At 48.4% G+C, this 16,156-nt stretch overlaps 1 protein-coding gene across 12 annotated transcripts in view; it reads right to left on the bottom strand.

Moving 5' to 3' along the window:
* The window catches only part of PTPRT (protein tyrosine phosphatase receptor type T), a 1,056,651-nt gene extending 1,043,055 nt beyond the window's left edge, over positions 1 to 13,596 (bottom strand). For all 12 annotated transcript variants that reach the window (XM_045082202.1, XM_045082207.1, XM_045082203.1 and 9 more), the window contains exon 1: positions 13,343 to 13,596. In XM_045082202.1, the coding sequence (XP_044938137.1) occupies positions 13,343 to 13,430 (88 nt within the window). In that variant the 5' untranslated portion in view covers positions 13,431 to 13,596. The remainder of the gene's footprint in view (positions 1 to 13,342) is intronic.
* Positions 13,597 to 16,156: the final 2,560 nt, after the last annotated feature.

Below are 16,156 nucleotides of genomic sequence, written 5' to 3'. Positions count from 1 at the left end.
AAAACACAGACATCAAAGCACCTAGGTGGCTCAGACAGTTGAGCGGCTACCTTCGACTCAGGCCATGATCCCAGGGTCCTGGGATAGAGTCTCTCAAGGGGCTCCCTGCTCAGTGGGGAGTCTGCTTCTCCATCTACCTGCCGCTGCCCCTGTCTGTGCTCTCCCTCTCTCTCTGACAAATAAATAAATAAATAGAATCTTTAGGAAGAAAGGAAGGAAGGAATGAACGAACGTACGCAGACATCATCAGGTCATTTCACATATAGTAAACTGTGCCCAGGTTCACAGCACCTCCTAGCACTGAAAAGATTGTGCAACATGACCCCTCTATCTCAAATGTGCCTTTCTGGGGTCCCAAACAAACCCAGGGGCAGAGGCTGTCCCATGGCAGAATCTCTGTGATTTCTCCATGGAGGTACCAGGAGGGGGAAGGGGGTGTTGCAAGGGGAAAGGCACTGATACCTAATAAGGTCCCCTCCCTCAGGGCTGCAATCATTCATGCTCCAGTGTTTCCCTATATCTGTGACACAATTCTCTATTTCTTTCTTTCTAACCAGATGCAGGGGTCTTAGAATTCCCCACAGGAATCCTAATTACAGACTTTAAAAGAAAGTAGTCCATATAGAAAACAATACATAAATTTGTTTTGAAAGAATGATTGAAGGAAGCAACACATATGTTCAAAATCCTTATCATCTGCACTTTACTGGCAAACTTTAAATTCCAAGGGGATCACTTTTGATAGAAGTAATTTAAATGCAGAAATATTACACAGAGAAGTGTAATTAACACCTATGTTCTTCTCTATCAAGAAGTATCAACTAACTTAAACAAATTTTCTTTAAGTATATTCCTCTTTCCAAAGGGACTGGAATATTCCAGATAAAGTCAAAATGCCCTTCATCTACCACTTCAGCTGCATTTCTCCCCAGACCTCTTCTACAAAGCATAGCCTTCCATTCTGCATTTTATACTAAAATAAACATGCATAGTTCAGTTATTAATATAATAGTTGACTGTTATGCTTAGAAAATCGGTTCTTTTTCCTTCCAACAGAAGAGGATGTGGCTTTCCAGATGCTGAATTTGCTTCATGAACCAGAAGGGCCCAATAATACTTGCAAATATGCCTTAATAGATATGCAGATTTTTAGTATAAGATCTTCCAAGATGCTGACATAAAAGGGCAGTGGCACATCAAAAATGGGGCTGTTTCTGTGCATAAGCAAGATTCTACCTGATTCACTAGCAACTATGCACCCTGTTAGGAACTGGAGAAGCCAGAAAAGGTCAGGCCAAGATATACTACACCTGCCTCCCCTCTGTGTAGTCAACTCACTTCCATGATATCCTGTGTCTCTGACTAAATAAACAGGGAATATAATTATGAAAGTTCTGGAGCACATACCAGGTCTCTGCCAGATAATCCATAATCCAACTCAAACTATGCCACTGGTGTCAGAAGTGGGATAGGCATGACTAGCTCGCTGTGATGGCCAGATTTAGTCAGAGATCAGAAATGCCAAAGTAGGAAGCATTAAGTAAAAACATGCCTGAAACATAAGAATTTTCATGAGAGAGTTCAGTCAAGTGGTATTCATTCACCGTTCTTCTGCCTCCAACCATTTGGACCAGACATATAATAAAAGATGGCTCAAGACGTAACTCCTGGAATCTTCTATATGACCCAAAACAATGGCTAGGACTAATGATCTCCAAAGGGAGTTAAAACCATAAAAAGCAGAAACATCTGAAGTTTGAGCCAAAACCAACGGATCACAAAGTTCAGTCCCCTAGTTAGACATCTGAAAAGGTAATGTGGCATAGGGTGGGTACCAAGGACCCCTAGAGCTCCAGGTGGAACAGGTGGGCAGCAACTTTCCAGGGACAAATGATAGCTGTTGAGGTTTGGCAGGTGAGAAGAAATGAGAATGGAACCGAGAGATGCTTCAGTACTTGCTAAGCCAGTTCTCAAGTAAAAGCAGTAATAGTATGCTTTCACACACAAGTGAATTTAAATGTACGCTAAATGTTTATATGTGGGAAGAGATAAAGATAAGAAAGGTAAGAGAGCTGACTTCATCGGCCTTCACTAAAAAAGTGACCAAGGAGGGGAGTAGTCCTAAGTTACACTAAAACTCTGTTTTAACATATGTGGACAAGAGTCACATCTTGGAACTCTGGGATTTGTTCAGGTTAATCGTACTCCTCCACCAAAAATAATGTTCAGAGGGTCAAGTCCCAGAAATAATGTTCTACTTGGAACACCCATCTTCTGTGCAGAAAATTTAAGATTAAATTGAAATGGGAAATTTGCATCGATAGGTATTACGCCCCCCCCCCAAAAAAAGTGTTTTGAACCTGTGTTTGAAGCAAGGGCAAGATGGTGCCTGGGTGTGGCTAAAGGGCATGCATGTTTGAGCTGAGCATCACAGAATTTGGAAACTGTGAAGTTTCCTCTTTTTCAGGAGGCTGCATGGTTCCTCTGTAAAGCTAATTTAAATGGCCTCAAGGCAATACAACCCCTGTATTAGAGAGCTGGCCTCTGCTTTGTTCCAGACAGTCCTGTTTAGAGGACGATAACCATTCTAAGCCAGACGGATAAAGGGAAGAGGCTGGCAGCGCTCCCAGCTTCTGAACAGAACTGATCAGAACCCCCCTCCCCCACCTCATCCCTAGTTTGAGACAAGTTAGAATCTTGGCTTAAATCTTGGGTTCTGAAGTTTCTGAACTGAAAATCATTCCCTCCACCCCAACATACACATGTTTCTGAGAAGAAAAAGTAAAAAATAGGGATGCCTTATGGCTCAGGGTATGGTCTCAGGGTCCTGGGATCAAGTCCCACATCAGTCCCACATCAGGCTCCCTGCTCAGCAGAGAGCCTACTTCTCTCTGTCTCCCTCTGCTACTCCCCCTCAACTCATGCACACTCTCTCTCTCTCTCTCAAATAAATAAACTTAAATATATATATATTTATTTAAAGATTTTATTTATTTATTAGATCTTATTCATTTATTTATGTATATATTTAAAGATTTTATTTATATATTTATATTGTTTATATTTATATTGTTTATATTATATATATTTAAATTTATATTTATTTATATATATATGTATACACACACATACATACACACACACACACACACACACAATGCAACAGGTGAAGAGATGGCATATGAACAACAGTCAGCACAGGGAAGAATCAATGAATAAAAAAGAAAAAAAAAAAAACTAGCAGTGAAAACAGCAGGTGGTCCGGATCTGGAACTAGGAAAGAGGTGGACATGGAAATGACTGTGCAATCAACGCTGGCAAAGTGGACCGGCACAAAGGCCGTGACGCTGATCCATAAGTGTGGCTGTGCAGGAGCTGTGACCTAGACCCCCTGGGGAAATTAGGCCCCCACCTCCCTCACACTGGGCTACCTGGCCACCCAACTCTGCACAGCCTGACCCAGCAGGACTGAAGAGGACAGTTAATAAATGAGAATGTACTCAAAAATCCAAGTCCCTGAAAGTGTTAGAAAGACAAACATTTTCCCCACGGGGATGAAGGGTGAACTCAAGGTGTCTTAGCTTCCTCCTTCCCCAGGGCCACTTCGTGGAAATGAGTCCACGAGGGCTGGGAATCAGGGCCACAGTAAACCAGTGACCCCCCTGCCTAACAGCAGATGCCACTTGGCCAACACAATGGGGGCCTTGGCACCATCCCTCCCACCTGCCAAGGCAACAGGTCATCTACAAAATCAGGGAAATTCCCGGAGCAGGTCCCCACCAGGAAGTCCAACGTCTGATCAGCCCATTTTGATTTTCGACAAAACCATCCTTCACTGGAAGATCTTATGGTTCCAAACCACCACTGCCCTGAAAAACATACTATGACTGAATTCGTTCTGGAATGACCGTACTATTACCACAGCAGTCAAAACTTAGAGTACAGGAGGATGTGTTTTGAGCCATAAAATTATCAGTATATTTACATTAAATCTTTAAATCACTGTAACTTAGTAAATTCTCCATGCTTATTTTATGTGACAATAAAAAAAAAACCCTCTGGAAGTGGGTCAAAAAGTTCTAAAATAAGTACCAATTTTTAAAATTGGGATATCTAAATGTAATAAAAATATGAACTTCCAGCTTAATTGTAGCTCTAATCTATTGGTGTTTGCTACAAATTGGTTCTTGTGCAACCTAGATCCTAGTGTGACAGTTTTATAGTCTTACAAAAACTTGATAGTACTTCAACTCTTTAAAGTTTGAGAAGTTTCTGACAGGTCTTCATGTTAACTCATTTTTACTTTCTTTTTTTTTTTATATATAATTTGTTTATTTGACAGACAGAGATCACAAGTAGGCATAGAAGCAGGCAGAGAGAGGAAGGGAAGCAGGCCCCCTGCTGAGCAGAGAGCCCGATGCGGGGCTCCATTGCAGGACCCTGAGATCATGACCTGAGCCAAAGGCAGCGGCTTAATCCACTGAGACACCCAGGCGCCCCTCATTTTTACTTTCTGATGCTCCTAATTAACTTTTTTTTTTTTAAAGATTTGCACACACTTTAAAAGTTATATTTGTATTTTCCTCCAAGATACAAGGTTTCCTCACTGATCTATTTTTTGAGGTTCCTGGAGTAGGCAGCTCCTGAAACCATTCCTGACGATCCCCACTTCCTTCAAGCCCGTATTTGACTCCTTGCGAGGAGGCCAGACCCAGGGACTCACCTTGGACACACAGACGCTGGCAAAAGTGAGGGATGTCACTTCCAAAATTAGGTTACAAAAGGCTGACTTCTGTGTTGCTCACGCTGCCTCCTGCCCTGTCAATTGCTTGCGCTGGTGGAGCCGGCAACCACGACAGGATAGGGGCTCCTTGAGCAAGGAAGTCAGAGCAGCCTCTAGCTGGCAGTGCACGAGGAACTGAGCCCGTCACTCCAACCACAACCATGCCAGTGAGGCTGGAAGCAGAGCCTTCTCCATTCCAGCTGAGTGGACTGGAGCCCCAGCCAACAGCCTGTCCGCAGCCTGCGGAGAGATCCAAAGCCAGAGAAGCCAGCTGGGCCACACCCAGATTCCCAACTCCAAGAAAGGGTGAGAGATGGAACTTGTTATGTAGCAGAGGTAACTAACTAACACAGTTCCCTTAGAGGGACATGGGACTGGGGTGTTTTTGTTTTGTTTTTTGTTTTTGTTTTTTGGGGGTTTGTTTTTTTTTTCTTTTCACAAAATTGGTACCTAAGAAACACTGACAGGTGAATTCATCTGGATCCAGGCACTTAAGGGCCGACTGAGAGATCCTTAAGAAAAAAAGAAGCATTAGCATCAACTTTAAGGCTACACTCTAAGCAGTGACAGTGAAAAAATTATTTTTAATTAGATCAATAGGTCTCATGCCCAAAGCAACCCTAAAAAAATCTAAGAGACAAGCAGTAATAAACGCATGCTATTTAAAATATCTTTTTCTATCCCTAACATTACTGCCCGCCCCTGTTTTATTCCATTCTCTTCCAGAGTTCCCCTAAAACTCAGACTCTGATGTCTCCACAAAAAGGAGCCACAGCTCATTAAAATAAAAAATAAGTGACCACATGATTGGGACAGAAAACCTAACCTAGAGGTGAGCCTGGGCCTGCTTGTTGTCACAGAAAAATAAGGATGCTCTCAAAGACCTCCGGAAGCACTGAAGAAGGATCTGGTTCAACGGGGGTTCCTCTGACCAACCTGTGACAGCAAAAACAAGTCGTCATTACAGTCAACGAGAGCAAGTCCGGAGCATCCAAGACCGCTCGTGCCTGATGATCTAACATCAAACTCTCTTTAAAAAGTTCTCCTCGCGGAGGACCACTCGTGCCTGATGATCTAACATCAAACTCTCTTTAAAAAGTTCTCCTCGCGGGACTCCTGGGTGGATCAGTGGGTTAAGCAGCTGCCTTCGGCTCAGGTCATGATCCCAGCGTCCTGGGATTGAGTCCCACAATCCGGCTCCTTGCTCGGCAGGGAGCCTGCTTCTCCCTCTGCCTCTGCCTGCCATTCTGTCTGCCTGTGCTCGCTCTCTCTCCCTCTCTCTCTCTGATAAATAAATAAAATCTTTAAAAAATAAAAAAATTAAAAATTAAAAATAAATAAATAAAAGTTCTCCTCACCAGTGGAGATGCAACATGAAGGGTTAAGGGGGTAGGAGCATAAGTGACTCTTAATCTCACAAAACAAACAGAGGGTTGCAGGGGGGAGGGGGGAAGGGGGAGGAGGGTGGGGTTATGGACATTGGGGAGGGTATGTGCTATGGTGAGTGCTGTGAAGTGTGTAAACCTGGCGATTCACAGACCCTGGGGATAAAAATACATTATATGTTTATAAAAAATAAAATTCACTTAAAAAAAAAAAATTCTCCTCGCTGACATGAATCCAGGAATCCATGCTTGGTTCCGAAGAGACAAATGGACTCAGAAAGAACGACTATGTAAACCCCCAGTATGAGTTTCGGGAGGACCAAGAGAACTGGCTTTGTGAGCCCGTGATCAGTTTCAGAACCACTGGGATTTAAAAAAAAAAAAAAAAAAAAAAACACACATTTAGAAAAGAGGGGTAAAGCAAAATCAAGGTGATCTGAGAGGAAACAAGCTGCCCAGGGTTCTGGGAAGCTGGAGCTGGGGATGGGGGTGGGGGTGTCAGCCCGGGCTTCCTCCCTGGGAAAAGGATGAGCTTCATGAGGCTAAGAAAAGTCTGAAGTTAGTAAACATCTTTTTAAGGGCAGCTTATGGACTGCCAGTGCGAAGTTCTCCTGGGATGTGGATGGAAGCCCCCTAGAAAAGCAGGGAAGAAAAAAAAAAAACCCGCAGGTAGGGAGCTGTTGCCTTGCTTCTCCCAGCTGTTCACCCTGCTAGGAGACTAAAGGGCCAAAAACGTGTTGCATCTGCCCTGAGACAGGGGAGCCTCTCCTCTTCTGTTACATTTCTACATCCTGGCTTAAAGAGAAAGAAAAATGAATGAATGATCTATTCTCTCCCTCCCCCACCAATCCATACCCTACGAAAATACTCCATATACAAGCTATTCACATCTGCAATTTTAATAAAATGAGCACTCCAAAAAAGCTGTTTCCTTATTCATTACTCAACAATGAACAAAGCCACCTAATTGCTCAGATCCTTGTCACAACCTTGAGAGTCGAAAACTTTTTCGTTTTTTGCCAAGCTGATGAAAAGGAAGACATGTTAGCTCATTGGTTTAACTCAGTCTAAAACGTCCCAAGGAAAAAAAGAAAAACAAAAAATGCCTTGCAAATAACTCGTGCAAAAGCCTATTTTGGATACTGACAAGGGATAAGTAATGACAATGCCTGTTTTGTCCCGGGCACCCAGCTTAACAACGTACAGGCGTTATCTCTGGATCCTGCGGCAGTGAGGGAGGCACTGGGGTGCCCATTTTACAGATGCAGAAGTAAAGGCTCAGAATAGGGATGTAACAGCTTATCAAGTTCATATCCAGGGCGCCAGGATTTGGAGAGTTATACAACCACCACGTTCTTCCAATTTTCCCATCTCTTCATCACTCCAAAATATGCTCTTGTGCCCGTGTGCTATAAATCCCCAGTCCTACCCCCAGCCCCAGGCAGCCGCTGATCTACTTTCTATCTCTAGAGATTTGCCTTTTCTGAATAGTTTATGGAGTAGATAGTCTTTTGCATCTGGCTTCTTTTGCCTGATGTGTTTTTTGAGGTTCAGCAATGTTAACACATATCAATAGCTCATTCCTTTTCATTGCTCATGGCATCCCATTAGGTGGATTCCTAGTCGATGGACACCTGGCTTGTTCCCAGTTTGGGGGCTTCTGTGAATTACGCTGCTATGAACATTCATGTATGTATATTTGTGTGGATGTCTGTTTTCATTTCTGTTGGCAATACTCCTACAAGTGGACTTGCTGGATCCTACAGTACATGTAGGTTTAACTTTCTAAGGAAACTGCCAAACTGACATCACGATTTTTAATTCCCTCCAGCATCAAATAAAAAATTTAAGCTGAATATTCAAGAAATTGAAAAGATTTCAGATCTGTTCCACTTAGGCACCAGGGGTGTGTGTGTGTGTGTGTGTGTGTGTGTGTGTATGTGTGACATTCTTCAGCAGCCTGACTCCAGTGTGGAAAAAAAAATCAAGACTGTCACAGTGGGGACTTTAATTTATTAGTTACCTTCAGTTTATTAGTTACCTGCCAGTCTGGTAAAGGTTCTGAGGAGCTCTTGCCTGTATAGATAACTGGCATAGGTCAAGGGAAATAACGCTGACGTTTTGGGATAAAACTGGCCAAATGATCATCATTCCTGAATGGTTTCTATCATCTTCTCACCATTCTGCCTTTCTGACACATTTTCCCATTTTCCCCAAAATTCCCATTTTTCACTGTTGACTTGCAGAAGGTCTCTTAGGATTGATGCCTAGAATACACCTGGGTCTATCATCTTTAGAACTACAGTTCTTCCTAATAATAAATAAATGGCATTGCCATCTCCATGTCCGCATTGCTCAGGCAAATAAGAGTGTCCAGCAAGACCACATCAAATGCTAAATCCCAAGACCCCAACTTGCCACCCCGACCCGACTGGACACAACACCACCGATCACTACGGCATCTGACTGTTATCGTTTTTTTTTTTTTTAAAGCCACAGTTTTCCTCCTCTGCCAACCAATCTGAACCCATTTTATAAGATTTCATGAGACACTCTATTTGCTGTTATCTACATGGTGTTTCCTCCTAGCCCCAATTCTGCAATTCTGTAATGTGCTTGCAAATGCTATTATACTTGTCGGACGGACATGGTTTGTTTTCAATAATCTCATAGCTTTTGTTTTGCTTTTTTTTTTTTTTTAACTGGAATGCCATAGCTCTCTATATGTTTACTTATTCTTTGCTTGTTTATCAAGTGCACAAAGCATCCCCCACCTTCCCACTGCCTCCAGAGCACCAGGCACTGCATTTCTACGTCAGGTAAGAGAGGGACATGGAGCAGGCGAGGCAAGGAAGAGTGGGTGAGGGACAGGGTAGGAAGAGAAGGAAGATATTCCCAAATACTCTCCTGTTACAACGTGTAACCATCTGGGTTTTTATCGGTTTTCATTTAGAAGGTAAACTGTGCTTAAAACGAAACATTCCCTATCTGAACTCTTGAATGGCCAAATGTATCAGTGTCAGCTGTTTGGTACTAAATCTCTTTCTAAAAGCAGTTGCAGGGGCACCGGGGTGTCTCAGTCTGTTAAGCGCCTGACTCTTGATTTCAGCTCAGGTCATGATCTCAGGGCTGTGAGATCGAGACCCAAGTCGCCCTGCATTGTGTATGGAGTCTCCTTAAGAGTCTCTCTCCCTCTCCCCCGCCCTCTCTGCAAACCCCCCCCCCAATAAAAATAAACAAAATAGGGCGCCTGGGTGGCTCAGTGGGTTAAGCCGCTGCCTTCAGCTCAGGTCATGATCTCAGGGTCCTGGGATCCAGTCCCGCATGGGGCTCTCTGCTCAGCAGGGAGCCTGCTTCCCTTCCTCTCTCCGCCTGCCTCTCTGCCTACTTGTGATCTATCTCTGTCAAATAAATAAATAAAATCTTTTAAAAAAATAAAATAAAAAATAAACAAAATAAAAGCAGTTGCAGGAATTCAAGTGCCCCCCAACAGGAAAAACGAAACATCATCACCAAAACCCAGCCAAGTAATTTTCCACTCATAACTGAGCTTACCATCAATGCCCCCTTGACCTGTGTCCACACACCAATGCCAAGGCCAAGTACCAAACCAGGCTCCCCTTTAGGATAAGGCACTGCGGTGCCTACTCACTCTGCATACATGATCTCTAGTCTCTACAAACTCCAACGAGGTGGCTACAGTTATCCTCCCTTTACAGATGAGAACCTGGGGATGGGAGAAGGAAGGTAAATGACTTTCCCAAGCTGACATGGCTGGAGAGAGGCAGAGTGGGATTCACATGGAGGACTTTAGACTCCGCAGCTCTTACTCGGTTCCCTAAGTCAGGCTGCCTCCCGAGTCGAACTCCCCAAGTCCCCATGAAGGTTGCCACAGGCTCTACCATCTCTTCATCGTCACAAATAAATATTTATGAAGGACCCTCCGCCTCCATGCCATTGCCCTTGTTTCCACAGCAACGTGCCGTCAGAGAGTCACGGGAGTATCCCGTGCTTAAAGGAAGGATGCTGGACCGTCCTGTGATAGTGGCTCTGAAAGGTGACAGTTTCACTACTCCCGCGGATGCCGTCACAGCCGGCAGCCACAAGCCTGCAAGCGCTATGCTAGGGACCAGCAAGAAGGAATGGAATAGAGTGGAAAGGTAGTAGGCTTTTACCCAAGAAAATGGTCTGCTCTCATTGTGGATGCGTTTGTGATTGCTGCTGAAACAGAATCCAAGCCAGGTTTGCACATTAATTATTCTTTTATTAGGAAAGAAATCAAGCAATCCAGGAGAGAAAATAAAATTTGACTGTACTGCTAACAGCTCCCCAGAGATAAGTGGCGATGAGAATCGAGTTAAATGACTACATCGCTAACAACTGCAATCTCAAGCCGGTCCCCTCTACGATCCATTTTTGCTCTCAATGTACAGAGGCTGAAATCCACTAGTAAATGGACTAATTATCCCTTTATCTGTTTGTTTGTTTCTCTCTTGCCCTATCCCAAATGATGTTTTGCCACACTCTCAGCAAGCTGATTTCCAATGCTTTTTTACTGTCATTCTTTACAAACATCACCCTGGCTCATGAAACACATCTTAGAGTAGGAAGAAGGAAACTGCCTTTTGATGACAAGCTCTCACCACTGACCTTTGGACATGGTGACCAACATGTTAAAGCAAAGTATATCACCCTGTGTATTAGATGCAAGCTTATAAATTTGAAGTGCTTTTAAGACTGGGAATTTTCAGATTAAAACAATATGGAAAGCACGCCACTGAGTTTTAAAATGTACTATTTACCCAAACTTGCCAAAAGTTTGAAATAAGATACTTTAAAGGAAATCAAGACATTGTCATATTTGCACTAGATTTGAATTCCATCTATTTCAGCATTTAGAAATAAAGGAAGATGGTAAATCCACTTTAAAAAGTCAACACTTGCAGAATTCCTGCATCTACAAATAGAGATCTTTATGAAGAACTCTGAAAAAAAAAAAAAAAATCTAATTTAAATGGCCCAAGACGTCAGCATTAAACCAAAAAGGAGACAGATATGCACAGAAAATCCCCATTTTTACAAATTAATGAGGCTCTCTCGCACACAAGCTACTCCCGCATGTTTAAGGAGCCCCCGGAACAAACGCAGTCACTAGCAAAGTATATGCTCTAGTCGGTTTGCAGAAGCCAACCGGCTCGGGTAGAACCAAAAGAAACCAGAGGAGCCTTCCGAGTAGGTATCTTCCCAAACTGTGATCCTGGATTGCTTTCCTTCCCCTTGTGTTCCAAAGAGCAAACAAAGAAAAGGTGCCTGCTCCTCACACCTCTCTAAATGTTTTAACAAAAGGCTGCTGAATAAACACATTACTCATTTAAAATTTGAAAAGAAGTTCTATTCCTGCGATGAAAGCAACTCGATTTGCATTTTAACAGTTGTGGGCGAGCGCCACCTGGTGGGGGCAGCGCGAGCAGCGCGCTTTCTGCCTTGGACAGCATCCCCAACCCGGCAGGATTTTTCCCGAGAACCGCGGCGGAATATTTTTAATATTTGGAGGGGTGGGCGAGGGGGTTGGCTGGGGGGAAGGAGGCTTCGCCGTGGGAACGTGAGTACCGTTAATGCGGGGCAGGCCGGCCAGGCCCTGGAGGAAAGTAAGAATTTAAGTCACAAATCACACCCCCCCCAGGGCGGCCCCCAGGGCTGCCCCCAGCCATGCCCTCTTCCTCTCCCCTGGGTAGACACCTCATACAGACCCAAAATGGGAACAGGAATTGTACACCATCTTTAGAACGGCGTGGTGCCTGCTAATCCGACCTTCCAGCCTCACACCCCACAGAAGCGTCCTGGTCACCTAACTTCCCAGCCACGGAAACAGGCTGTCCCTTCACAAACTCCCATCCCCGGTTCCCATTTTGGTATGGCGCAAGAGACACGCCGGTGCATTTCCCCTGGAAGGTCACTCCAGCGGTTCCTAACCTCAAAGGCAGCCTGTTTAAAGAGGTTTCACTCCACCGTGAAACCTCTTTTTTCTTCTTCTTCTTCTTCTTTCTTTGATTTTTCATGATAATATACGGGCACCGCCGTTACTTAGCAATCCGAAACTAATCTTTTCCTAAATCTCACTTGTTTATCTCGGCCTGTCCCTGGGATCCCAGCAATCTCCGCTCCGTGTGGTCCCACCAAAGCCAATCGGTGGTGGGAAACTTCAAGGTGATTTTGAACTTGGAAGCATACCTACGCCACTCCTTCCCTCTCTCCCTCCACCTGCCGCCCACTCTTTGGGGGCTCGAGTGGGCTCGGAGCTGGAAGGGACCTGCGGCGGGCGGGGTTTGGTGAAGTGTAAGACCCGGGATGGTGGGGTGGTCTCCTGAGCATGCCAACTAACCATTAGGAGCACACCAGCCCCCCCCCCCCCACACACACACTGAGAACTACCTCTGCTCACCTCCTTCCAATGGCCAAACCCAAATATGAGTGTCCCCACAAAAAAAAAACACCCCACAACTTTTCGGGAACAGTCAGCCTCACAGGTCGAAGCCACTCTTGCTCGAAGGGCCTTAACTGGGGCGCCCATACACTCCGCTAAAAACCACGGGCTTGGAAGGAGGCAGTGCTGTCTCAGTCGTTAACATCAACACCCCCACGGTGCCTTCAGCGGATTGCTTCAGGACTAGCTGAGGGGCGCGGCGTATTTAGAGCAAAGTCTGGAGCTTGCCGTCTCTCCCTGGAGAAAAGAAAAGCCACCGCCCCGGCAGCCTCGGCCTGCCGGCGACCAGCGCTCCCCGCGAAAAGCGCGCGCTGCCCCCAGAAGCTGCGGGAAGCGAACGCTCCACCCCGGGCGTCGGTGCCGATTCTCGTCTCGCCGCCCCAAACACTCCAGGGACGGATTCCGACAAGTGGGAGGCAGCAAGTGGAGACATTCGCAACAACCGCGAAAGTTCCTCCAGCCCGGGGGCCGCCAGGAAAGTCGGGCCGGGAACTTCGCCAAACGCGGGCTGCCCGGGGGACGCGCGGGCCCGGGCGCATCCGGGCGCAGCTGGCGGCGCGGGCGGCCGGGAGCCGGCTCCGGCCCTCGGGACGCGCCCCCCCCGCGAGCCCGCGCAACTTTCTTCCCCGGGGGCCCCGCGGCGGCGGCGGGCGCGCCGGGGAGGGAGCGGGGCCCGGCGGGCGCACTCACCTGCGGCGCTCTGTGCGCGGGCGCCGGGCAGCGGCGGCAGCTGCAGCCGCAGGAGCAGGCTGAGGGCAAGCGCGGCGAGGCTCGCCATCCGGGCGGCGGCGGGCGGCTCAGCCCCTTCCCGCGGGGGCCGGGGCCGGGGCCGGGACTGGGGCGGGCGCGAGGCGGCCCCGCATCGCCGGCGCGGCCGCACGCAGGGGCTCCGCGGCGCTCCTGGAGCCGGCGCCGCTGCGCTCGGAGCCGAGGCGCGGCGCGAACTGAGGCGGGCGGCTGGGCGGGGGCGGGACGCGGGGGGCGGGGGCGGGGGGGCGGGGGGCGGCGTCCCCCGAGTCCTAACGCCGCCGCCGCCGCCCGCCCGGCGCTCCGCCCGGGCCGCGCACACACCCTCGCGCGCACGCCCGCGCCCCGCACACGCCCGCGGCCGGCACCCGCCGGCTCCCCCGCGCACCCTCGCCGGGGCTGGCCGGCTCGGGGCCGCCGGCTCCGCGGCGCTCCCACACGCAGCACCGCCCCCTACTCCGCGCTGCACCCCCGCGCCCCCACGCGTGCCGGGGTCCTGGCCTCCTCGCCCCGCGCCGCGCGGCGCCGCCAAGCATCGTCTGCCCGGCTGGGGCGCAGGTACCGGGGGCGGTGGGGGGAGGCGGGAGAGGGGGAGCAGCCGTGTGAACTCGGAGTGGGGGAACTGGTGAGTGGGGGCCGGGTGGGAGGGGAGGGAGGGAGGGAGCGGGCCGTCTCAACTTGGGATTGGGGGGGGAAGGGGACAGGTGAACGGGGGGAGGGGTCATCTGCCCTAAACCGGGGCGGGCATCTGCCGGCGAGGGGCTGGGGCACGCCCTGAGAGGAGAATTTCATCTAAGAGTCGACACCCCCCCTCACCGTACGCCCGCGCACACACATACACACACGCACACACGCTCTTCTGGGGGCATCCCACCTCCTGGGCCACCCAAGCACCCCTCTTATTCACCCCCATCTCTCCCCGTCCCCACCCCCACGCGGGAGGGGGAGAAGACTGGGCATGAGGCATCTCTCTCTCGCTCACTGCCTTCCCCCTTTCCAGTTCTCGAGAGACAGAACCGTGTAGCTTTTTTCCTTTTTCTTCCCGGTCTGAACAAAGACCTGGTTGGAAATGAAAGCCTAAAACCACAGATCAGAGTCCGAGCTGTCCCTTTGCAGCTCAGGGGCTGGGACTCTGCTCTCCTGGGAAGCCAGGATCTCATGGACAAGATCTGGAGCCACTTGGGTCCTGGCTGGGAGCCTGGGCTGTAAAAGCTGGGGACAGGGACACCTAAGCAATGCTCCAGGAATTCACACTTGGTGAACCTGGCCAAAGCCTTTCTTCTGTTCCAGCACACCCTCCCCTGCCCCTCCCCCCACCACCTTCCTTGCTGGGATTTCAAGGATTGGATTGGACAGACTATGGGGCAGAAATATGAAAGTCAGGCATGGTTAGGGTTTCCAAAAGTGGGAAACCTCGGGCTGTGGTTTGAGTGGCTGTGGCAGAGAACAGGAGGAGGCCTCACTCCCCCACCCCTCCAGGTCCCTTGACTTTCCGTGGACGGGAATGCTGCTGGTGAGGCAGGACCAGGGACCAACCTTGACGCCAGGCTGTACCTGCCCATGGTGAACCCTGGCCCTCTATGCTTTCCCAGCTGTCCTGCTGGACACCTGGAAACTGTCCCCTCCGTTCCTTCAGGAGTACATGTTCTCACCTGCTGCTGCCTGACTCGGCTCTGATGTCATGCTTTTGGACCTGCTGTTCCCTCCGCCTAGAAGGCCCTTCCCTGCATCATCTCCCTGGTACTCACACTGGTCCTTAAGGCATCTCTGGGAAACTTTGGCTGAGAGCCCATTGCTGATTGGGAAAAAAAAGTGGGGGGGGGGTTGCTTTCCCCATCTGCCTTTCATCAGCCTGAGAAGCTGGGGAAACCTGGCCACATGCTCATCGCTGGCTCAGGGCTGAGGTCAGTGTCAGTACTGAAGAGGGGAGGCTGGGTCCTGGGGTGAGTTTGTGATGTCTGGAAATTGTGGAGTTACGCTCTGCCCTGCATCTCCTTTCAATTCCAGTGAAGAAGATGACCTCTTGTCCTCGGGATGACTTTACCCTTAGCCCCACGGGACCTTTAGGATCAGTTTCCCCATCTAAACAGTGGCTTCCATTTCAGCTCTGTTGAGGGCCAGAAGCAGTCAGACATTTTAGCTGCAAATCTCTTAATCTGAGCACAGTTTCAGGGGAAGCTTGAACCATTCAACATTCGTCCAACAAGTGAACTGGCTATGCTCAGAAGGGCAAGACTGCGGGTTTGCAGCTTACAGTAGATGTGGTCTGTTCCCTCATGAAGTTTACAGTCTGGTGCGAACGACTGGACAAAGAGAAGAGCAGTAAAGGACCTGGAGATGCAGCAGTGGCCTCCAGCTCCCCAGCCCCTCCCTGGCCCAGAGCGGTGGGCCGTCCTCCAGTGAGGAGCAGAGAATCAGGGGGAAGACATCTTGGGCCGTGGTGTCTCACTTACCCATAGGGAAAGCCTAGTAATATAACCACTGTTTTATGTCCATCTTACACACCAAGAAACGAAGGCTCAGTGAAGGCAAAGATCCTGTGTAGGGAAGCAAGGAGGAGTGACTGCCACGTTGGAGCCTTCTGTCTTCTTGCTGTGGCACAGGATACCACTAGCCATTTAAATTTAAAATTTAAAAATTCAGGAGCACCTAGCTGGCTCAGGCAGTGGAGCATGTGACTCCTGATCTTGGGGTGGTGGGTTCAAGCCCCAAGTTGGGTGTAGAGACTACTTAAAAAATCTTAAAAATAAAATAAAA

Source organism: Mustela putorius, unplaced genomic scaffold (assembly GCF_011764305.1).
Source record: "Mustela putorius furo isolate JIRA1106 unplaced genomic scaffold, ASM1176430v1.1 tig00000592_pilon_pilon_pilon, whole genome shotgun sequence".
Classification (NCBI taxonomy): domain Eukaryota; kingdom Metazoa; phylum Chordata; class Mammalia; order Carnivora; family Mustelidae; genus Mustela; species Mustela putorius.
This window is presented reverse-complemented; position numbering and strand designations above follow the sequence as displayed.